Source organism: Patagioenas fasciata, chromosome 2, assembly GCF_037038585.1.
Source record: "Patagioenas fasciata isolate bPatFas1 chromosome 2, bPatFas1.hap1, whole genome shotgun sequence".
NCBI classification, from domain to species: Eukaryota; Metazoa; Chordata; class Aves; order Columbiformes; family Columbidae; genus Patagioenas; species Patagioenas fasciata.
Window position 1 is genome coordinate 112629576 of NC_092521.1, and position 23948 is coordinate 112653523.

At 38.2% G+C, this 23948-nt stretch overlaps 1 protein-coding gene across 2 annotated transcripts; it reads right to left on the bottom strand.

The window, feature by feature from the left end:
* Positions 1-7029: 7029 nt before the first annotated feature.
* Positions 7030-22620, bottom strand: TARP (TCR gamma alternate reading frame protein). 2 transcript variants are annotated; one of them, XM_065830970.2, is made up of 4 exons: positions 21884-22620; positions 10719-11009; positions 8973-9041; positions 7030-8239 (listed from the first exon to the last, which is right to left on the bottom strand). In XM_065830970.2, the coding sequence occupies exons 1-4, from the start codon at positions 22311-22313 to the stop codon at positions 8106-8108; spliced, it is 924 nt and encodes a 307-aa protein (XP_065687042.2). In that variant the 5' UTR covers positions 22314-22620; the 3' UTR covers positions 7030-8105. The 2 variants fall into 2 exon arrangements, with proteins under 2 accessions (XP_065687042.2, XP_071660846.1); XM_071804745.1 differs by lacking the exon at positions 21884-22620 and adding an exon at positions 21510-21856.
* Between the last annotated feature and the right edge of the window lie 1328 nt (positions 22621-23948).

The window sequence follows — 23948 nt, forward strand, 5'->3', positions numbered from 1 at the left end:
AGCCATCTGGTGGCTGGCTGTGAGATGTTTCCATTAGGGCTTACTCGAGGTCTGGAGTAAACTTCTCCTGAGACATCAAGGAGCAACAGCTCCAAAAGGTGGGCAGAGCTATCTTCCTCCTTTGACCTCTAAAGAGCAATGTATTGAAAGGTAGATGTCTTTGTTTGATCTAATGGAGAACCAGAAGTGTTCTTTCAGTGTCTGGTGTGTGAACTCGGGAATACCTAAATACAGGAAACAAGCTCTCTCTTTTTCAAGAAGTTCTGATATTAGTACAAAAGAGTCTAGGGAGCAATCAGTTTCTGTCTCCTGTTACTGTCTACTTCAGTCTCTTACCTGTTGGCAAAGATCTTTCACATTTCCTCTATTTATACCAGGGGTGTCAAACTCATTTTCACTAGGGGCCACATCAGCTTCACAGTTGCCTTCAAAGGTCCAAATGTAAGTTTAGGACTGTATAAATGTAACTACTCCGACATTTATACAGTCCTAAAATTGTTTTGTGTTTCTGTTTTCTCGAGGGCTTTTGTCAAGCTTTGGGAAGAGAAGGAAGACCTGGACCTCCAAGGGCTGCTCTGCCTGGAGGTGCAGAGGGAAAATCTGAATGAGGGTGTTGTTTCATGGTGTCTTCCACAGGTGTTTTATTGGCCAGCTTGGGGAAATGTTCTTGACTGTCCTGGGTGTGAGGCACTGGGAACGTCCTGCTAGCTGAGCTTGCTGGCCTCCCAAGGGAAAGCACTAAAATTCACATAAAGCATGGAATTTCCTGAAACATGCCTAGGGGATTTGGGGAAAAACTTCTTTTAACTCAGGTGTCTGAAGTTAACAGTAGTTAGAGCTGCTTGGTCCTTCCAGGATAGCTCTTGAGAGTTGAATGAATTTCTTGCACCATGAACTGTTTACAAGATTTTAAAAACAATTTTACTCCTGAGCAGTTCCTTTCAATGGTTGTGATGTTTCTTCAACATCAGGGTTTATATATAACCAGTGAGGTTGTCTCATCATTTGTGTCGTGGTTGTGGAGGTTTTTAGTTTTGTTGTGTTTGGTTTTTTTTTTGTTTGTTTGTTTGTTTTGGTTTTTTTTTGTTTTTTTGTAAGAATAGTCTGAGGTCTTTAGGGCAGGAGAGTTGTGGATAATTAATATCTTTTTGTTTCCTTGTATGTCAACAAAGGCAGTCACTTGTAGCACATGAGTGACAGGTGCTGCTATAATGAATATGGCCTGAGCAACCTTAACTCCGCTGCCCTGTGTATGCACACCTTATGAAGGGCTTGCTAATGGCATAGCTGCAGGCTTTTTGCGATGTCAGGAGGTCACTGGTGGTTTGGGAGTGTGTATTGGGAGCCTTGCAGAAGATGCTGTATTTGAGGAGCTAGGGATCCTGAACAGATCATTGTCTGCTCTGTTACGCCTCATACTTAAGGCTTGAGAAGCCTGTACGTTCTTAATACAATCTCTAATATGTCTGAGAAAGTTAAACCGTGTGTGGACCAAGGGGTGGAATGTCATGATCCTGACCAGAGACCGCTGTATGTTGTGGAGTCAGTGTGACCTGCGCAGGTCTGTGCTGTGCTGCACGTACAAAGTGGCCCCCAGGCTCTGTGTGCTGCAGAGCTTCCCTGGCTGCAGGATCAGCTCAGCCAGCTCCCTGTTAACAGAAAAACCTGCAGACAGCTCCTGCTTGGTAGCTGTAGTTATGCCACCAGTGTGGCTTTGCTTTTATCTAAAATACCGCAAGAAGCTCTCCCATGGACGTCCTTTATGAACAGACTTGTTTTCTTGTAAGAAAATTATAAGCTAGCTCAAATGACCAAAATCTCTTCTATTGACAGGGTCTGCCCAGCATTTTGTGTGTGGATCGGAAGCCTGTTCAAAGCTACAGCACCCAGGGTTACCACCATCTCAAGGGATGTAAGATTATCCATAATATTATCTCCATATAGTGTTAGCTCTAATAAACATGTTAAATGATACCCTCTGTTTTGCACCAGGAGGTGCTAGTCCATTACAATCCATTAAGAGAGGCACTCAAGCTCTTTAAGGTATTTACCCCCTTGATGAATAAGCCATATCTAGAGTCTGTTTTCAATGTGGAATTAGGCGTCTACAGTTAGACTTCTATGGTTTCAACTCGTGATCATACATGAAGTCTGTTTTCAGTACCCTCCACAATGTATCAAAATAGGGCAGGTTCATGCTGTTTCCATACTAAGAGATTTTATTCTGTGGAATCCAGGGTGTCTCAGTTTCATTCTGAAACTCGGCAGCCCCTTGCTTTCTGACCTGGTATTTCACTATGATGAGCTAGGCTGGAAGACCGATTGCTGAAGAAGGGTTTTTTCTTCCTGACAGTCTTTTATTTCAGAAAGCATCTTCCGAGTGGAAGTCCTGTCTGGCTGCTACTCTGCACTTGAGCTTGTCCAAAAAATGTGTCAGATCTCAGCCGCTGGCCTTTCCCAAACCTTTCCGAAGGAAAAGTATTCTTTGCACAAGAATTGGAGGGCAGCAGAAGCACGATAGCCAGACATGGGGTGGAAGTATTCCCGACCCTTCATAGCCTTTGTAGACCCACATGCACATTCTGTGTGTTTTTGCTTGCGTAAAGGGATTTGCAGGCATTTATTTTGCAAGCTTACATGAAGATGAGCAGGGCTGCTCTGTACCTACTAGGAACTGGAGTATATTCAAGACAGATATTAAAAGCTCTCTCAAGAAGAGTTAAAACTCGATGATACAGTTAGAAACCTTGCAGTGTCTTGGCATAAGTGACTTACAGCTCCGTCTAGGGGCGATGAATCATCGGGACAACAAAGATTAAATGCTGTGCTCTACCAGTGCACTGCAAATTAAGGTCTGTACTTAGGAGAGGGAAAAATTGGATTACAGAAATACAGGTAATGAATGAAATAGCCTGTTTACCAAGCAGGCTGCTGCAGCTCCCAACACAGTCTCTTCTGTCTGGAGATTCTTGAAACTTTATGCAGTGACACGATCCCTGACAGTAGTCTGGACTAAAATCATACTAGCAATGCAAAAGGAAAGTGTATTAAAAAACATAACAGAGGCTTAGTGATCTGGGTTTGGTTGCTGGTGGATTGAGGAATGCTAATGCCCTGGTGAGACTGCATCTGGAATATTGTGTCCAGTTCTGGGCCCCTCAATTCAGAAAGGACCGGGAACTGCTGGAGAGCGTCCAGCGTAGGGCAACAAAGATGATTAAGGGAGTGGAGCACCTCCCTTATGAGGAAAGGCTGAGGGACCTGGGGCTCTTTGGTTTGGAGAAGAGGAGACTGAGGGGTGACCTCATTAATGTTTATAAATATGTAAAGGGTGAGTGTCATGAGGATGGAGCCAGGCTCTTCTCTGTGACAACCAATGATAAGACAAGGGGCAATGGGTATAAACTGGGACAGAGGAGGTTCCATTTAAATTTGAGAAGAAACTTGTTCATGGTGAGGGTAACAGAGCATTGAAATGGGCTGCCCACGGAGGTTGTGGAGTCTCCTTCTCTGGAGACATTCAAAACCCACCTGGACACCTTCCTGTGTAACCTCATCTGGGTGTTCCTGCTCTGGCAGGGGGATTGGACTGGATGATCTTTTGAGGTCCCTTCCAATCCCTAACATTCTGTGGTTCTGTGAACAGGGTACTTTCACCAAAAAAGCAGATTGAAACTGCAAAACATAGTCTGTTAATTTTTTTAAGAGGAGGTCCAGGCTTTTGCTGTGGGTATAACAAACCTGAAGATTCAGAAAGTTTTGAAAGACTGTATGCTCTCTCTGGAAATGTTCTTCTTTTGTTCCTGTATTTGCGATCGTACTTGAAGAGAGAAATGGCTGATGTTTCTGACTCCCGTCCTTCTATTTCTTCTCTTCCTTCCTGCCCACATGTATGAGCTCAATGAGCTAATCCTTGTCCATTGCAGTTTAACCAGCTTAATGGTGCATGTGCATTCAGCTACCATGCCTCATATGGCACATGGTGGTAAGGGGCCTGTGACTGGCATTACTTTAAACTCAGTGAGCTGCCACCTGAGCCTCAGCAGCAGCTTGTGCACTTTTTCTGCTAGTCTGCCCCAGCTATCAAGCCAATAGTGGTGGTTCGAGCACCCTTTATGGTTATAAGAAATGAAATTACATTAAATTACATGAAAATGGTTAGAGACCTCATATTAAAGGTGAAGGGACTAAATATAAAGTCTTGGTTGCTGAATTATCATTCAACTAGTAGCATGTACAAAATCAGCCTGGAGACAGTTCATTCCTACTGTTATTTTACCATTTGTGTCTCAAAATGATTGTCAGTTATGCTATTCCAGGTAAGGAAAGGAACAGTCTCCCTGAAGTGACTGATCCATAAAGCCACCTTCCTGCAAAGCAGTGCCTCCTGTAAGAGCTGTCTCTGGGCACGTAGCCCTGTCACCACCTAAACTTTATTTGGGGGGACTTTAAGCACTTTGTCACAGTAGAGGTCTGTATAATTTTGTAGTGCGCTTCCATTGAATGTAAGATCTCTCTTTCCTCATTTTGGGAATCCCTTCATTTATTTTCAGGATCATCTTGCCCCATGCATTCACTTTGCCACAAGTGGCAAAGCTCCAGCTAGGGGAAGAACGAAATCTTCTTGAGATGCTGAAGCTTCTAATTTGAAGTCTTGTAGTGCTCTTTGGGAATCTTCTTTTCTTTTGAGCCTCCCAATTTTCAATATCTGTTGTCTTGACTCTCATCTTCATTCATCCTCACTTCTGTAAAAGAAAATCTCTGTATATTAGGTAGCCTCCTGGGTGGTATAAAAATAATTGTCCAAGATGTATCTAGTAGTTCTTGAGGTTAATCTTCCAAGAACTACATAATTACTGGAAGGTATGGTCTTGTGTACCTTATCAAGAGATTAATTAAATATAGTTCCATCAGAGGTAAGTCTTATTTCATTGTATTATTATTGTTTGGACTCACTGGGTAGAATTTGTCAATTACTTGTTGTTAATTGTTGTTCAGTCTATTTCCCTGTAAATTTTTACAGGTGCAGAGAAATGAATTCTCAAACTCTTCCCCTGAGATGTTTTATCTCCTCACAACTTTCCAAGTATGTGCTCGTGCCCCGGCAGTTTCAAAATCTCAAACTGAATAGTCCACTATTTGAATGTCTCTTCAACTCTATTAGAATTTGTATCTAGTATCAACAGAAGTTAGCTCTTGACAGACTGCTATAATCCTTACACGTCTTTTTCATCTGCGACTACATGTGAGTGGAATCCATGGGTAGTTTTCAGTATCACCTGTTGTAGGTTGTTTTGATAGAGAAGTCAATATTCTCAAACATGTAAGTTTTTGTACAATATAGGACACAAAATTATTCTAGCAAGATACAGAATACATTGCAAATCCTTTTCCACAAATAAATCAATATGTGCTGATCACTCCTCTGTGCTTTCATGGCAAAAGTTTATCCTATTCGGTCTTCTTTTCATTAGAAGCACCAGATTGCCTGTAACCATTTTTGTAGTATTTGCATTAATTCTGCAACTCTCTAACAGGAGTAGAGTGGGTGTAATGCTTGTACTTGTAGAAGCTTGAAATCACTGAAAATCAGTTGTAGTAAGACATGAGATCTGTTTTTCAAGTGTTTACAAAGTCCTAAGAGTAGAATTTTATGCTTAATAGATAACATCTACCTCTGGCATGCACTCATGATAAAAAAAGACTGCAAGTCCTGCAGCACCCATGTTTTTGTGGTAGCAATAGCCCTTACACGTACATATCACAAGCATGCAGTTAGACCAACATGCATAGCGAACAGCCAGTTTCACTGTGTTATTTACATGTAACTTAGGCATGTGGTTTTTATCACTTTGTATTTCCATTAGAAGGAAATGGTTCAGAAGTATGCTGTGGTAAAAGACAGGACGGCTGTGGTCTAACTGTCCTCAGCTTATCACCCATTCTCATCACAGCCCACCTCCTCCAAACCAGTTGCAACTGGTTCACTTTACAGGGTTTTTCCACTAAATAACCAGACCGTCCTGTAAACAAATGTCCCAGCACCCAGGAGCCTTAAAAATCCACTTGCCCTCTTATTCAGGCTAAATAAATAAAAATTAAAAACTTAGTATGAACAATATATGTCTGTATAATAAACTTCAGGGACATAGGAGCTGTTGCAGATGTAAAATCTGCAACCTTGTATTTGAGAAACCCCAGAAAGTATGGGGTGATGGCTATACTCAGCATGGTTTAGGGTTACAGGTAAGCAGGGGTTTTTGTACAAAAAGCTTAAGACACTGCGTTTTCTCCCTGTTTTCCTGCACCACATGTACAACATCTTCCATTTTCATGTACGAGACATGACAAGTGGATTTCAGGATTGTTTAGTGAAAGAGATTTTGTTTCATTAATGCAAACAAGCATTTCTCTATCGGGGATAAAGGTAGGGGAGACAGGGACAGTAATATCAATGATGTTACTGAAATCCACAGTAACAGTATTCCAAGAAAACCTTTTGTAGCTATTTAATTTCACTTTGATCGGAACTGAGCATTAACAAGTAATACTCGAAGAGAGTTTGACCAAAGACTAGACATCACATATTTCTTTGCATTGAAGAGGGACATGACACTGAAGGCAGTAATTAGTTGCATTGGCTTTAATATGCAGATTGTAAAGTTGCTTGGAAGATACGCTGTTAGTAAAAGAGCTGTGACTGTTAGAACTGAGCGTGACTTATGTTCTCCTTCCCTTGCAATGGCGTGAGCCCTACGAGGCAATCCTGTTGTGACAGCACGGCATTTCCCCCTGGCTTGGCTTAGCTCTTCAACAGAAAAGATCTAATGAGCTAACCTCAGTTGTTCTGTGTAAAAGTGTTCCCATTTAATACACTAAAAAGCAGAAAACAGGTGGTTCTAAGGATCTCTGATTTCCAGAGGAATTTATGCAAACAGAGGAAAGAATCATGTTTTATAGCCATGCTGGTTTATGCTGTGGAAATGCAGGAAAACAAACACGGGTCTCACAAATACACCTGAAGGAAAGCTTTTATTGCCATCTACATCATTACAGATACAGTGAGTGTAAATGCTGCAGGCGCTTATCTGCAAACTTGTTACTGCGTTTTGTCCCAAAGTGAGCAAACACTTTACTCCGATATATCTACTTCTGATTTTTCCACGGAAATGAAGATGTAGAGTTCAAAGTCCAACACCTGAGAATTTTTCCTCTATTGTGAAAACACTTTATCCGTCAAAGCTTCAGATTTAAGTTTTTGCTCAACTTAAAAGGTATCTCTAAACAAGATGATGTTTGTGATCATTACAATAGTTTTCTTCCTTTAAGAATACAATGTGCAGGTTTTCAGTATGTGTTACAGGGTTGATGCAAAGCCTGCTGGATTTCTTCCATTTCTGTGTTTGTGCACCTTAGAACTGCTTTTATGCTTGTCTAACTTCTTCATCCAAAAATATTCTGTTAACTTTTAAAAACTGTGTTTAATTGACTTAAAGCACACATCACTTCAAAATATTTGAGTCCTGATTTGGTGGATACATGAGAGTTGCAATAAATCATCGAAAGTAAAAATTAACAAATACCTGTGAATTTACAGCACCGGAATGCTCCTAATTAATCCTTAAGTGCAATAAGATAATGCATCTGTTCTTTATATGTCAAAAGCCCTGTTACACCTCTAAACCTCTGTGTGCATATCTACTTTTAACATGAGTACCTTCCTCATTTTGCAATCACAAAAGCATAGAATACCAGGTTGGAAGGCACCACAAGGTTCATCATGTCCAGCCTTTCTTGGCAAAAACATGGTCTAGACAAGATGGCACAGCACCCTGTCCAACAATATGGACTTTGGATTAAAATGCAAGATGTGTAACTTAACTGCTATTGCCCACCTCAGTTCGATACTCAGAAAAATTAGGAAAACCAGACTGATACAAAAATACTAGCAGTAAAGCAAAACAAGCCCTATGCATTAATGCCAGAAAATTATTTGGGGATTTTTTTGTTGTTACATCTAACACTGAGAGCAGGGGAGTCTGTATGGATAAGCACATAGCAAAGCCAATTGAAGATGAATTTGTAAGACTTTCCTAAATCAGCATTTATGCTTTCTTTCCTTGGTGCTTGGTTGAAGCCCACATTCTGTAGATGAAGAAGAGTACTATGAGATAGTACATGGAGCTCTTCAGAAGAAGGACAATGTACACTAAATATGCTGTCCTGTGCATTAAGTGATCTGTAAGAAATGTAAAACAGAAGTCTTGTTTAGTGTCAATATTGGACAACCTCCTAAAAGACAGGTAGGACTGTGTAGTCTGTTTACTGCTGTAATTACATTGATTCCAGTGGACAGTGTATAAACACATACAAAGTACCACTGTCGTTTAAAAGGGTTTGCACGTCCAAAAAGTTCTAGATCAAATGGGTTTCTTAGCACTAGACTGCCTCTCAATACTGCTGGGCTATTATTCTCTGCAAAGGCAAGAACACAATTCTAGTGCTTCCAGCACTGATTACTGATAGCACCAGGTTTGCTTAATTCCTTTTCTGTTGGATTTTTTGAACTTAATTGCTCATGCTTTTGCCTAAATCCCCATTCAAGCTAAAAGAAAGTGACCAAAGTGCTGGGCAATTGCTAGGCTGATGGAGCATCAGCTGCAGTGTCAAGCCTTTAACTACTTTGGGTATTTAAAAAATTGGCACTTAATAAGTGCTAATAATATAGTAGCCTGAACAGCATCTATAGCATCCTAGTAAAGCTCCTAATAAAGCTACCTATTAAAGGTAGCAGAGACCCTTCTTATAATCCTCAACAGAAATTAATTCAGAGTAACACTGAAGCATTTTTGAGTTGCAGATTTGCTGTAAACTATTTAGATAATTTTAATTATATTCTGATGTGTTACAGCAATATCTAACTCATGCATAAACGTGCATTGCATTCCCATATTTTAATACATTTTTATTACCTCTGTTAAAAACAGTGCCGTTCCCAGGATATGTGCTGCAGTCCTCTTCCTGAGAAGTCTCTGTAGAATCTAATGGAAAGTTTAAATGCCCAAATTAGGCTTTTTTTTTTTTTTTAATCTTAACAAACATTAATTGAGAAATAATGGGGAAAAAAGGCAATACAACAACAGAGAAATGGGAAGTTAAACAACAAAAAAATATGTTTGAGATCTCTCTGCAGGAATGATGTTTGCAGGTTGGATTCATTTGCAGAGAGAATTTGAAGGGGAAAAATGCTTGCAGAGAAGTGACTGGGTACCAGTTGCTCTAAATGGGAGGTTTGCCTTTGCCCTTTTAGGAATGTGTCCATTAGGCTGTTCCTTGGCAGCGTCTCTTTTACTTGGAGCTGAAGTCAATTTGACCACCTGATCTTGTCACTGAAGTAACTGGAGCCTGTTTGCCTATACAACGTGCTGTTATTGGAAATACAGAATAAATTACATTGGAAGGGACCTTAATTAGACTGTTACCCTGTTTCCCCGAAAACAAGACCTAGCATGATTTTTCAGGATTTTTGAGGGTGCTCGGAATATAAGCCCTACTCCAAAAATAATACCTCATTACAGATCATTTAAAAAGTCAGTTTAAATGGTTTCCAGGCAGCTGTATATGTAAAAAAGTAATAAGTTTTGGAGCAAAAATTAATGTAAGACCCTGTCTTATTTTTGAGGAAACGGGGTACTTCGTGGTTGCTCAACACTAAATAATAATCTTGAGGAGAATATGATCTAAGGTTTCCCTATTGGGAACTTGCTGTTTTGATCGTGGTTTGTTCTCTAAAATAAACCCTTTTTGTGCTTGAAGCAGCAAATTTGTGTTTGTTCTTCATTATGGCGTTTGTATGCATCGATACATGGGCTTTAAAGACACCCATATTGCATCCCTAAATACATCCTCCATCTAAATAAACTTAAGGCATTTTTGTCAGAATATATTTTGAAGCTTGAAATTTATGGCCATGGCCTCTCACTCGTTTGAGTTAGGTTAATTGATAGTAAGTGGGACAGAAGTAGGTACTGAGAAAAGATTAATCTAAACCAATATAGGCAGCTTTTCTTAAAGATATTACCATGATTTAAACAATTTACATGGATTATAGTTTTGGTTGTGGAATGTTTTTTGTTTGCTTGTTTGTTTATTAGTTGCATTGTCTTTCAGATTTTTCTTTGCATAATCTGTCTTTCCACAATTAAATGAGATATCTCATTTTCATGCATGGTGATTACCTCACTATCGCCGGACTATGAGTACGGAATGTATTTAAACTTCGCTCTGCATACCCAGTAATCTTGTTTTTAACTCCTTAGTTGTTTACAGCTGTAACTAATGTCAGATGGTGTCAGAGGCACTTACACTTTAAAGCCATGGCTAACAGGTCATCCTGCTCTCAGAAACTTCTGTAGACTGGAAAGTACCTGCCACGGCTCAGTGCAGACCTTTTGGAGCTCTGCTAGTTTGCACGTGATGAGACTGAAGAACTGCTCTTTTTCTCTTACAATGGGACATTCACTTGGGGAGCACTGGGTTGCTTTCCCTGGGAAAACTTGGGTAGTTTCCCCAGATGTTTTAGCTATAGTTGTGCCAGGGAGCAGATGCTTCCAGGAACAGTAGTAGAAAGCATTAATTCTGTCATTTCATTGCAAAGAAAAACTGATGTGTATAGTAATACGTAGAATTAACTTTTTAAAATGTAGTATATATTATACCTTTTGTCGGCAGTGAACGTTGTTGGCTTTCATGCTCGAATTTGCAGTAGTAGTTCTTGTTTTTGTTCTCTGCTGGTACAGTTAACCAGCTGCCGATTGAGTATTCCTCCTCTTCTGCAGGCTTCCAGGCGTCTCCTTTTCCCACATTGTCTGTTATCTCTTTTTCTCCATCGGTCCATGTCACCCGAATAACTTCCGGGTAGAATTTCTCAATAAGGCAAACATACGTTATCAGATTTTCGTGTTTCTTCTTCAGGATTTCAGACTTTACCGGAGCAGAGCTTCCTTTGTCTGGATTGGTTATTGGAGGAAAAAAATTAACAAAATAGAGAGTTGGAAGATCAGTAGTGTACAGCTAACAAATACGCAGCCACAAAATACAAATTCTGAAGAGCAACAACCTAAATGTCTTATTAACAAATGTTTTGGCTCACTAATTTGTAATGAAATACTTATGATGGGAATAGAAATGTCTGATGTATGAAAGGAATTTTAGGTAATGGATGGATGAATTACAGGTATGTCCATCCTTGAAGTAAAGATAAGTTTTGGGCTGAGCTAAATGAACCTGGCATTCAAACACACTTTATATTAAATCTTATTTCAATGGATCAAAATGGCAAGTTTTAATTTTCAGTCAAAACCAGTAACAGTACTATTTAGAATAACCATGAATGGAAAATATTACTTTTAAGCTTATTTTTAAATGTTATCTTACAGAGTACTAAAATGAATAGAGACTTTAATGAGTATGGTACATAAAGTCAAACTAAGAAGCAGAAGACAAGATTAAATTCAAATATTCTAAACTCATTCTTGTTTAGGCAATATAGAGTCTTCCAGAGTCCAGATAATGTTTGATCTAGGTTTTGATATTGTGCCATGTGCATGAAGAAACATTGTTGAAGTTCTAAATGGTTTAGTGAGCAGTAACATCTAGACTGCTTTGTTCATGCTTCATGTCAGGCAGCACACCTAATAGAGGAAGACTAGAGCGGACTAGCTCTCCTCTTTATTACTATAATATTGAGCAGATTAAAAAGTGTCTCATAAAAAAATACATTGATAATTTTATCTGAAAAATTAATTTAAGTCTCTTTATTTAAAACTCTAGAAAGCTACTCAAAAGTGTTTGAAAAGTTAGTGTTGAGAAATCTTAAGAAACCGAAATGTTGTTGAAGATTATTAATAATCTCCCTTGAAACTGAGCTAGAAAACTTCAGGTAATTACGTGAGAAGCTATATCCCATAGCCTTTTAAGCAGTAGTGCCGTCAGAAAGTGTATTTTTCTGCACAAGTCTTTGACAATTATTGAATAACAGTAATAGTTTCTGAAAGAGCGTTGTTCATTTATTTGATAAGAGGAATTTTATGTTGCTTTATAATGTTTATGCAAAAACAGCTCCATGAAAATTTTGTTTATAGAACGTTAAAGGTAGGTCACCTGCCTTTCAAATTTTTGCAGTTTTATGTCCCCAGTGTAAGTCCCCACTGCTAATTAATGAATATCTGCTAGATTTAATTAATTTTAAAAACTGACATACATTTTGTGATTTTTTTGTTTTAAAGGCAACACAAATTATTGTTGCCATTTTTTAAGACATTCTATGCATTTGCCAGGTTAAAATTTTGATAAAGACAGGAAAATGGAATCACAAAATGCTCTGGATCCTAAAGGTTGGCAATGCTGTTCCTTTAACACTAGATTTGTTTCAATGTTAACACTAGATTTGTTTAAATGTTTGAATGAACACACCTGAAAAGGAAAAAACAAAACAAAGCTAAAGCAGAAGAACATGCTATATCTAGATAACGTTGCTATTTCCAAATAACATGACTGTCCATACTGGAGTTGTCGTGAGTGATGTGCTTTGTAAAACATACTCAGTATTAACATATGTCAGTATATTTTAAATGAAAAGTGAGTCGTTTACCACAGGCTAGCTGTAGATAATCTCTATTTCATTTGGCTGTCTGGAATAAGCCTTATATTATTAGGAAGAGTCAAAATCATCCAGATTTTGTCCATATAGAGAAGACTTTTTGACATTATAAAAGTGGATAGTAGCATTAAGAATCTGCTTTAGTTGTCATGGGCAATTGTTTTTGTCTATGCTTAACTACAATTGAAGACTAGGTACAGTTTTCAAAATTGACTTTTGTTGTGTAGAAGGTACTGCTTCAGATTTTATTTTATTTTATTTTTTTTTTAATTGAGGCAGCAAAGAGATTTTAGGTGTTCATCTCCTTACACTACTCTTTCTCCTTAGATTCCTGTGTGAATCTCTGCCACTGAATTTGAGCACCTAGATGCAGAGGGTTTAAAATGCGATCTGGCTGAGTGATGCAAGTTTCATGCGTTGTGAGAAAACACATTAATGTAAATATGTGTTTTTGTCAAAAAGCTTCCACCTTTCTTTAAATGATCTGGCTATTCTAGAGCAATCTTGTACATTGCATACCACTTAAAACAATTCAGTGATTTATGTTTAAAAACAAGGATGACCGAGGCATAAGACTGTCTACTTCAAAACTATAACTCTTATATTACGTATTTCCTTCATTTTGGAGATTTGTCATTGAAATGAAGGTGGGGACTGAGTTCTGCTGTACCAATAATAAGACTGCTAACAGTTTTATGGTTCTCTAACATTAATTTAAGGATTATTTTTATCTTCTTTATGCGCCAGTCCTCCCAGGGATGCAAGATTAAACTAATTTATAAAATGACTTATTTGTTCGAGAGTTGTATATGTTCAGGAGACCATGATGTGGCTCCTGTCCCAGTGACAAGGCACTCAGCAAAGCCTCATGACTATTTCAGATGTTTATTTTAGATTTTCAAAGCTTAGTAAGTTACTCTGACTAATTTCAGTAGGCTAAAATTTAATTGCCTAGTTTGATGTTAGTCTTCTGGATTATCAAATCTAACTAGAAAGGCAAAGAAAGATACTTCCAACTGCTATTTCATCCAACCCATTTTAAAGACTTCTACGAAGACGGAATAATTTCCACCTCCAGAATTTCCAATATTTTTCCGTTTACCATAAAAAGACTGCAGGTGCTTAGGCTAAATGGAACACCTAAATCAGATCACAATACTGAAGAAACATTGAATAACTGCAACTGTGTGCATACATGGGAGAGTGTAAATGTATGACAGCAGAGAGCTGAGCAAATTAAGTTTTACGTATACAGATGTGTATATATGTTTGTGTGTGAATATATCTCTCCCTCTCTCTCCATAAACTGAGTGGAAGAAAGGATGAAAACTTGCAGAATTGACTGTAGATTTTGATGTATTTTCAGAATGATCTGTAAAGTCATTGAAGTCAACAAGATGGTTTACACTGGCTTTTCTGAGCAAATGACCTTATCCTTTCCAAAAATTTTAGAGTCATGAACTTCCACTCCACTGTCTTTTTTGTTTTAATTACACTTTCACAAAGTTTGCTGTTTGTTTTTTTTTTTTTAAACAATTTTCTAAGGCAGGTTTTAAGAAGCATAAAAAGAGTATATAAACAGGTACAAGTATTTCTAAAGCTAAAATCTGTCTTTTCTCTCTTGTAATGATGCAGTGAGCCTGCAATATATTGTGCAAACAACATTCTGGAGTTAGGCTCATAATCAATGAGCTATTAATTAATTTGGGCTCAGAATACATGTTTTTATAGATGAACTGTCAAAAGTTTTCTTAATGAAATTCCTCTACAGTTTCTTCATAAGCATCTATAAATAAGATTTATAAATAAGATCAATGTGTTCTTAAGCTGAAATTTTAATTCTTATTACTTGGATGATCACACAAAATGGACTAATTTTGTGTGATATTCAAAGCTTCTCAGTTCCCCTTCAAGCCAGGGGGAGCTGATCCAACTTAGCACTCTGGGCTCGTAAACAGCATTCTTGTCCAGGTATTATTACTGATAGTAGCCCAGTATAGTCCTGACCTACTGAGCCACACAGATACCTTAAACAGCTGTCAACATTCACTCTAAAGCTTTTCCATTACAAAACTTAAAAAAAAAAAAAGTCTTTGAAAACACTTACTGGAGACTATGAGTTTTGTGCCGGAACCAAATATCTTTTCGTATGCCCACTGACACATTCCATTACAAAAACTGCTTGGGACATTTTGGCCAGACAAGAACCAGGTGTAACAGCTGTCATGTGAACAAAAAGAGTCTATTATTTTGGCTACATGGATGTAGAAAATTTGAATTCAGTCTCAGCTAATGCTGCTATTCCCAAAGAGCCCTCAGTGGTATGTACTTTAAATTCAGTTTCAAGCTAATCTTTGCCATCACTTGTTTAAAAAAATGTCAAAACAAACCAAAAGTGTTGTTGTCTGGGGAATTCATTTAGCTCCCATATTTTGTCTAGATTTTTTTTCTAGATTTTTTTTTTTTTCCGAGGATGGTGACGATTTTTGCTCACATGATTTAAAAATACACGCACACTAGACCACTGTTTAAGTGAACTAATGAAAGACAGTCCTAAACAGCCACGGATCCTCTCAAGCCTAGCGAAGGGGCATTTACTCATTTTGAGCCTAATCCTCTGCGTGTTAAGGTTACTGTAATCCACTTAAATGGATGTGGGATCGGGACTGTTCACCCTCAAATCCTGCCATAGGTACCTACACATCACTCTCACAGGTAGTCAGTACCAAAAGGCAACATCTGTGTGCAGTAGAGAAGCACCAACTTCCATCATTCCTGTGCACATCTTTCCCCAGGGAAAGCCATGTGCACTTCACGTGAACTCCTGCTGACACTGAAACCAATGGCAACATTTGTGAAGGTCCAGGATTTCCTCCCACATTTTAATCTCCTAATTGTTTGTTGTCTGCCTGCAGCTAACCAGTTCTATGGTGCATCTGAGAGAGTTCGATTCCTCTTGCCTGGAATAAATCAGCTTTGTTACGACAAATCCATGAGGAAATACATTCCCCTTGACCAAAAAGAGAGATGCTGAGCTTCAGCCATGGTTTAGGGAATCTGTTTGCCCTCACAATGTTTTCCTATGTAGCACCTCTATTCCCCCTGCTCTGAGGCCAAGGGGCGATCTACAGCTGCGTGTCTGAGTTACCCTGACCCAGCTGCTCTGGGCAGTAAGCTTTGCACAAGGGAATGACCTGATATAGCCCTGAGTATCCAAAAGAAGTAATATTTCAGCAGTTTATGGTTTATACAAATCCTGTAGTTTACCCTGACCTCTCTTATGCAAATATTTGAATGCTAAAGAAATGAATTCTGCTACTGCAAATTCCTCATCACTTTTCTACGTTACAATTCAAGATCAACATTTTAATCTGTGTTATGATTTTGAAATAACATACCGCATTCCCTTTGCTCTAGATTTTGCATTGTCAGAATAAGGCATATTTTCTTAGATAGTAAAAAACTTACCAGAAACAATAAGCTTTGTGCCAGTTCCGAAGATTTTGTAAACACCACTGTACACAAGTACTTTGCAAAAACCCACCTAGTCTCAGTGATTTTAAAATCTCTTTTTGTGTCCCTGTTTTCTTATTATAAATACACGTGTTTCTTTTGACACTCCGATTTCTATAGTTACAACTTTCCTTACGAAACAGTGTATGGATGAACCTGTGCTCATTCAACAGGTTTCACTTACATTAGTCTTTCAGGTTTAAATAACTAAACTTGCATATACACAAAACTAAAGATTTAGAATACTGACAAATGGAGGGTGCAGCTCCAATTTAACAGTGTCCATGCAAAATCATGGAAACATTTAACACATCCTGCACACATGATATTTTTAATTTTCTAGACTGAGACTCCTTCAGCATCCCCTGATGTTTCTATGGATAAAGTGAGGAACAGTAAAGGTTGTCACCTTGAAAACATGGGAAATAATGCGTTTATATGTATGTGCATGTACATCTGTGTATGAATATATAGCCTAAAACAAGAACCTATGCGATTACCAATTCAAGCTCATCTTTTTGGGCCATGGTGTTAGGATGACAAAGACCATTATGGAACAGGGGAATGTTCACAATGAAACCCATTTGTCAATATTGCCTTAAAAGAATTGGATACTGAATTTATCTTAATTCCCACTAAGTTGTTAGCATTTTAAAGCTGTTAGCAGATGTTTTTCCTATTAATATTAGTAATGGTAAGAAGCTTTCGCTCCACAGATTTCTTTTGAATGGCCACATACTCTCTCATTTATGTCTTACAGCTCCATCCTTCTGCCCTAACACTCACTTGAACTTTCACACCTACTGGGTTTTGATTCAGGGCTTCATGCTTTTCCCCATTAAAAAAACCAAACTAACACAAACTAATGCATACATTAATTCTCATAATTTTGATTTAAAAGGGCAGAAAGCCAGTTTTATCCAACTTTAGGTAAAGTATAAATAAATTTAAATATAATCTATCCTTAGGCAACATATATCTTATGATATGTAATTTCAAAAAATAATAGTAGTTTTTGTACTCTGAACTTTAGTGTGTTTGATGACAACAAGGTAGTTACTTCAGTAATATCTAGGAGAGATCATCTAAAGAAATCAAATATTGCTGCCATCATTTCTGCTTTGAAATTATTTCCTAGAAATGTTAGTAGATTGTTCTTTTTATCACTTCAAAATATTTTAGCAATATGCTTGTGAGTTGCCAGGGAGACTCAGGTGCAGCTGTAGCAGAAGAGATGGCAGAGGGACATCAACCCCATGCTGGCTGAACAAGCCACACTCCTCCTGTGCTGAAGGAGAAAAACCTGGATTTGGAAAGGCTGGTTCTGTCTTTGGTTTGGTCTTGGTTTCCCTGTTACAACCTTGTGAGTGACTAAATTGCCTGGAAAGATACTTACAGAAGAATCCTGCATTGCCAGTTTATGTTGGATTAATATTTCTGTTCTGCGATGAGCTTCTAGAAACTCACCGATTCCACTAAATGCAAATGCCAAACCAGTCTCTCAAGTCCCAGCCCTTCTGTTACCTGCGTTATTGTAAGTCTCGAGCAACTTTCTTTTGTTCAGAAGTAATTAAGAGAGACCAACAAGAGCAAAACCAAGTTCATTGCAAGTTGATGAGAGTTTGGCTCTTTATATATCTGACTCCTTCAGTATAGATCTGGAAAAAGATTCTGCTCACATTCAAACCTGTATGATTTAGTTGAATTAATGTCACTTATCCCAAGTCCTGGTTTTCTCCATTTCTTTTCATTAGGAGTAACTTACTGAACTAATGTGGGATAGTCACCTCTGAAAAGATGAGCTCTGATGAAATGCCTAATCTTAAGAAAGAAGTAACTACAGTCCTTTTATTCTATTAATTGGTCAGAAGCCTTGGCCCACATAAAATCCTACAGAAGAAGAATGATGATTGAAAATCATTGGTTTTAATCTGTAGATACTAAAATCATGGCAACTGCTTGATTAACAAGGGTAAGGATTTTCACTAAAAACAACACACTTATCCTGACACATGTATTTCTGTAAAATTCTAGTTATAATTTACTTAGTCTTTCTAAATAATTTTTTAAAATCTTTGCTTGCCAGAGGTTTATATATTTAACCAGGTTTAAAGCATTTGGTAGCTATTGTTTCTCTGCATTTTGTTGGTGTAGCTGTTTACTCCAGGAGTATGGCATTTAAAGCACATTTAATGGAGAAAAAATATTTTTGTCATCCACTTTCCATTAAAACAAATGGGTCTGCAGGAAAGGCAAAAAAGCGGGTTGCTTCTTCATATGTGTGTTGTTAAGCAATAAGAGGAGCATTTGGAGGTACTATTAATAGTTTATTTCTACTGCCGAAGTGCTGTGTACATGACAAAAATAATTAGGGACAAGTTATTTCACATTTGCTAGCTTGATTAAAAAAGGATTTTGGAAATGGCTGTTGCATATTGCTCTGTATCTGTATTGAGGTTTTCTTTATGCCTAATTCACAGCTGCTTGATTCCGTTCTTATTCTTTCGGTACACATGGAGGAAAGAATATTTTCCAGGCGGAGTATGATCAAAAGTAACTCCTTTCAGGCAAAAAAAAAGAAAAAGTAAGCTCTTTTTCAGAAATTTTTCTGATCCCAAACCACTGCATTACAAGTACAAGGCTCACTGTAGGAATGTCAAGATGGGGAGGGGAATTCTGCACGATGGTGCCCATTGAGGCTCTGAGCGGGCCGAGTGCCCTCTTGGACACTGTAACACTCATCTATATGACAGCCCCAAGTTTATACGGCTTTTTACATGGAAAAGAGCATGTAACTTACCTGACACAATGAGTTTTGTACCAGAGCCAAATATCTTTTTGTAATAGCCAGTCACAGTGAATAGAGTCTTTGCAATAACACTGTGGCTCTGTTATCTTTATATGGGTAAACAGTATTCTTTAAACAAAATCAGATTTGCTGTATAATCAGGTTTTAGGCCCTAGAAAAGTAAAAATGGAGCAGTTGTCTAAAAAAAAAAAAAGTGGAGTTTTTTGAGGACAGATGTTGTTAAATGAGCATGATTCATCTAAACTAATTTTAGTCTTCTGGAAGCTTAGACGGATGGCGCAGACTGAGCAGCTTGGCTCTGACTCTCCTTTCTGGAAAGAGGCAGCACCAGCAGAAAAATCTGTTTAATTAGATATTGGCCAAATAATTTGCACCTTATATGCCCCATAAACCCAGACCTATAATTGGTGAACATTATGCGGAGATCTGAACAGCACAAAACCTCCAACCAATAATTTTGTTGTCAGGAACACGAAGCAAAACCCTCATGGACTGGAACTGAACCTCTCACTAATCAGATGCACTATTTTCAGATGGTCAAAATTAGGTAACCTGCTTTTATCTCAAGATTTTAAATGAGTCAAATCACAGGCAAGTATCAAAGCACTTGAAGTTTACTCAAAGCAAAATAATTTTGACAAGTATGTAAAAACATTTTAAGTTTGGCATTCTTCCTTAATAGTAATGACTGGTAATAAACAGTTTCTGCAAAAGCTAAGAAGAGAGAGTAGCCTTTCAACTATGCATATCTTCAGAAGTTCTGGGCATATCTTAGAAAACCCCTTTGATTTGGTATAGTCAGACATAGTCCTGAAGGAAAATATTTGGTTTTCAAAGAATTCAAGTAACCCAAAGGTTTGACACTTTTCTTTCAGAATGAGTTAGAAATATCGCAAAGGTTGAATATGCACATTTAAAGACAAAACCATCTTTCAGTTCTCTGAATGTTATCTTTGCCATATTTAAATTAATCTCTAAAAATAAAATAATAATGGGGTTAGTTATACATCAGTGCTGCAATAACATATGGAAATGCTGTTTAGGAGGAAAAATTTTTGAAGCATTCAGTAGGTTTAAAACTAATGGGAGATAAAACAGCGGAGCACTTCTTGTAGTCAGTATCTAACTGTATTGAAAATATTTCAGAAGTAGTTAAGTTTTACATTTCGTACTTACTTGAAACAATAAGCTTAGTTCCACTTCCAAATATTTTGGTATCAGCATTCCACAGTATTACAATGCTTAGCAATATTTCCTGCACTGCACTTTTCTTGCACAAGCTACAGAAAAAGTCTCTCTGATTTAGAGGCTGGTGATAGTCTGGTCCATTGTAATAGCTGAATTTTAAACATTGACTAAGGTGCCATTTTTAGAAATACTTTGAGCAGTGAGTAAAAAGTTCAGGATTTTGAACAGAACTTTCTGAGGAGAAAACAGTGCTGTGCTTATTTTAGAACTACATTCTAATCTTTTTTAGTTCTAGGATTTTTCTAACAGAGATCTGCTGCCTCTAATCTGCTAAGTGTTCTCTGAAATAACCTCTTTTTGCTGTTTTAAGAAGAAATGTGGTTACATTATGATTCACAAAGGAAATCAAGAAAGTTTACTAGGTATTTGTTGACTTAAATACACAGGTAAACAATATTCTCTTCTTAAGTGTCCTATCTTGTGAATTACTTATTGTGCTAAGTACCTTAACTGAAGTTTCATCAAACTCATATTTTGAAGCCCATATTTTAAATGCAAAGTCTGTATTCTAAACAAAAATTACTGAGGTCCATAACTAAGTTCATGCCTTTGGTAAGTGGCTGTGTCATAATCTTTTTGGCAAAAGCAGTTGAGTCTACACAGACACAGTTTCATTGCAAATTGCAGCAGAGAACGTTTTTGGTCTGAGGCATGGACAACATTATAAATTTTTCTGGAACTCTCCTCTGCTTTTTATGATTTGACTTATAGCCAGCTTGGTAAGATCATGTGTTTTCTGAGCAACTTACTGTAGGCATTGTTATCTGCTTTATACTAAAACCAGCATTAATCCCAGTGATTGCATAGCTCCACCACAATTAAGAAAAATACTAATGAAAAAGCAAACCAATTGCTTTCGGTAGGGCCAGGAACTAGAAATTTATTACATTCAAGGCAGTATTCCTTCCCACTCAACTAAGACTGAATCATCTCTATCAATAAGAAACTTTTTGCATTTCTTACCTTTCTGAGACTCAGCTTTCAAGAAGTTCACTTTTCTTTCACAGAACAGGAATGAATGTATCCCAATATTTAAATTTTTACCTCTCCTCATTTTTCCATTCCCATGTCCTAGTAATTGATCTAGAGGCTATCTCTCTATTCACAAGGTCGATATATTTCTTGCACATCAGTCCACCCAACTGGGGCACCACACACAGTTCAAAGATGAAAGAACATTTATCTGGCAGAAATTAGTTTTTCTATAGTCTTTCATACTTAATTATCTGAGAACCTGAATGACTTTGTGAAAATCAGATCAATAATAGTAGTACTTACTAGAGACAATTAGCTTAGTTCCTCTGCCGAAGTATTTGATCCAGGCGCTCCACACCATGTTTTGACTTTGCAATAAGCTAGTGTGTTTTCTTGCTATGCCATTGCTGAAGAAAATCCAATTTTATTGCCAGTTAGTCCTGGGAGACTGAGTGAAGGCCCAGCCCTCGGCTCCTTGGAGGATGTCAGGAATTTCAGACTCATACCTGGTTGTTCAGCTGATATCTAATGTCCTTCAGAGCAAATCTCTTCCCTAAATTGTTGCAGATTCGCTAGATAATGCCTCCACTTAACAGCTAAGAATTAGGAGAAGGATTCTCTTCAATTTTAGACACACAAAAAAGTGCACAGGGTTGTGCATGTTAAAAATCACATACCTTCAGGCGATGATCTTGCTCTTTCCCAAAGAGGTACACCCGTCTTGCCTGCAATTAAGTGACACCAAGTACTACTGGCATGGAGTTCATTTTCAGTTGTCTTAATACAACAGAGGGGAAGAAGGAACCATAAGCCAGCACCATAAGCATTGCAAAGGTGTCTGCGTGCTGCAGGTTGTGTTTTCTGCCCCCAGTACGTGGTTATTGTCAGTCTGTCTCCTGGTGTCACTCCAGACTCTCCAACAGCAGCTCGCTGGCAGCTTTTTGTACAGTAGCTGGTGGGAGAAGGAGCATTTTCCTTTGTGCACAGGTTTCTTATAAAATAGCCCAAGATAACATCAGAGGAGTCACCGCTGCTGTCAATCAAACAGCTTACATGCTTAGTTTGCCTTTTAAAAGAAACTGAATTTGAGTGCTTCTGGGATCTCATGTGGCATATCAACTGAAAAAAAAAAAGTTAAGAAATTACAGTTGTGGCCAGAGGGAGGAACCAGGCTGAGGGTGAGGGTTCTTCAGCTGAGGTAGGTGTAACAAAAGCAATCATCTACTCTGAAGGCTCCTGCGCAATAACACTGTAATCACAAAACAGAGCAATGGCAGGAGTGGTGTAGACAGAGAATGATGCTGACTGCTGCTTTCCCTGCCATGTCCTTGGACACACAGCAAAGGAGACCACCACCATCTCACCTGCCACTGCTGGGACTGTTGGATTAATGTCAAGACAGCGCGTAGCTGAGAATTCCCCTTTAGAATGTAGTTATAAAATAAGCAACAAAGCGAAACACTGCATATTGCAAACAGTTTGGCCCCTGTATGATCTGGGCTTGCTAGTATGAGGAAGCCAAAACTGATGTATATCCATTTGGAGACCAAATACATGTTTGAAATTGTTGTGCCACTTGTTCGTCCAATCAGACTAGTATTCTTTAATGAGTTAAACTTCAATGATCCAAGCCAGGAGAGTATCAGGGCACCACAGGAAAGGAAAATATTAAGGAGAGGCTTGATGGTAGAAAAAAACCTCTGTGGATTCATTTCTCAGTCATGAGGGTCAGCATGCACCTTCAGGCAGTAGCTAGGAGGCAAAAGGAAAGGAGGAGCAAAGCAAAAGAGACTTCTCCTCTGCATGAGGCTTTGCTCTGTGAACAGACCATGGATGGCTGTTGTGAAGCTCAGAAAATGCTGGTCCCCTGTGAGACATCCAGAGTGTGCTAGAGGTAATAAAACCACTGGAGATGGGTCTCTTAATGGTCCACATCAATTTTGCTGTCATAAAATGGGCATAGTGGTGCCACATGTTCTGACAAGTCTAAGGTCTGCTTCAGGAATCTTTCTGACACCACGGCAGGACCCCAAGGGAAGGGCCTCTGAGAAAAACAGCAATGCTGACGGCACATGGAAGACAGAAAACAACAAAAAATAAAAATTAGTCACAGAACTTCAGAAAACTGCCATGCGATCCTATGAATAAAGACAGCATGTGAGATTACAGGCTTCTGGCTGAGAGTTGTGCATCACACCACTGACTAACCCTGAAAATACCAACAGGATTCAGTGAAATCAACGAGCACTTCCATGCTTAATTTCATTTTGTCTTTAATACTTTCAAGACCTGAGGATACTGGTGTGTATTGTTTATTTGCACCTAGCCTGATCCTCTTTCTGAAGTCCTGTAGCTCCTTATGTGTGATGGTCCGGCATTTCAGGTAACCGATTGCACCCTTCATCAAAAAAGAAAAGCTGATAAGAAGGCACATACTTGGCTAAAGGCAGAAGCAAAAATTATTCCTTTAAGGTTCTTCTGTGAAATTCTTGCTGTGCCCAGGACCATATACTAACTCAGGACAAACTTGAAATAAGATCATCAAACTTGATAGTTTTAGCAAATCTCCTTCCTTCAAAAAAACCCCTCTTTATTTTATATTTTTTTTTGCCTTTACATGAAATGAAAGAAAAGGATGTTTATAAGCAGCACATCATCAACTGTGGTAGGTAAGAGAATGTAAATCTCTGCTTTAAATTGGGGCATGTGGGATTTTCTGGTATCCAAATTAGGTAAACAATA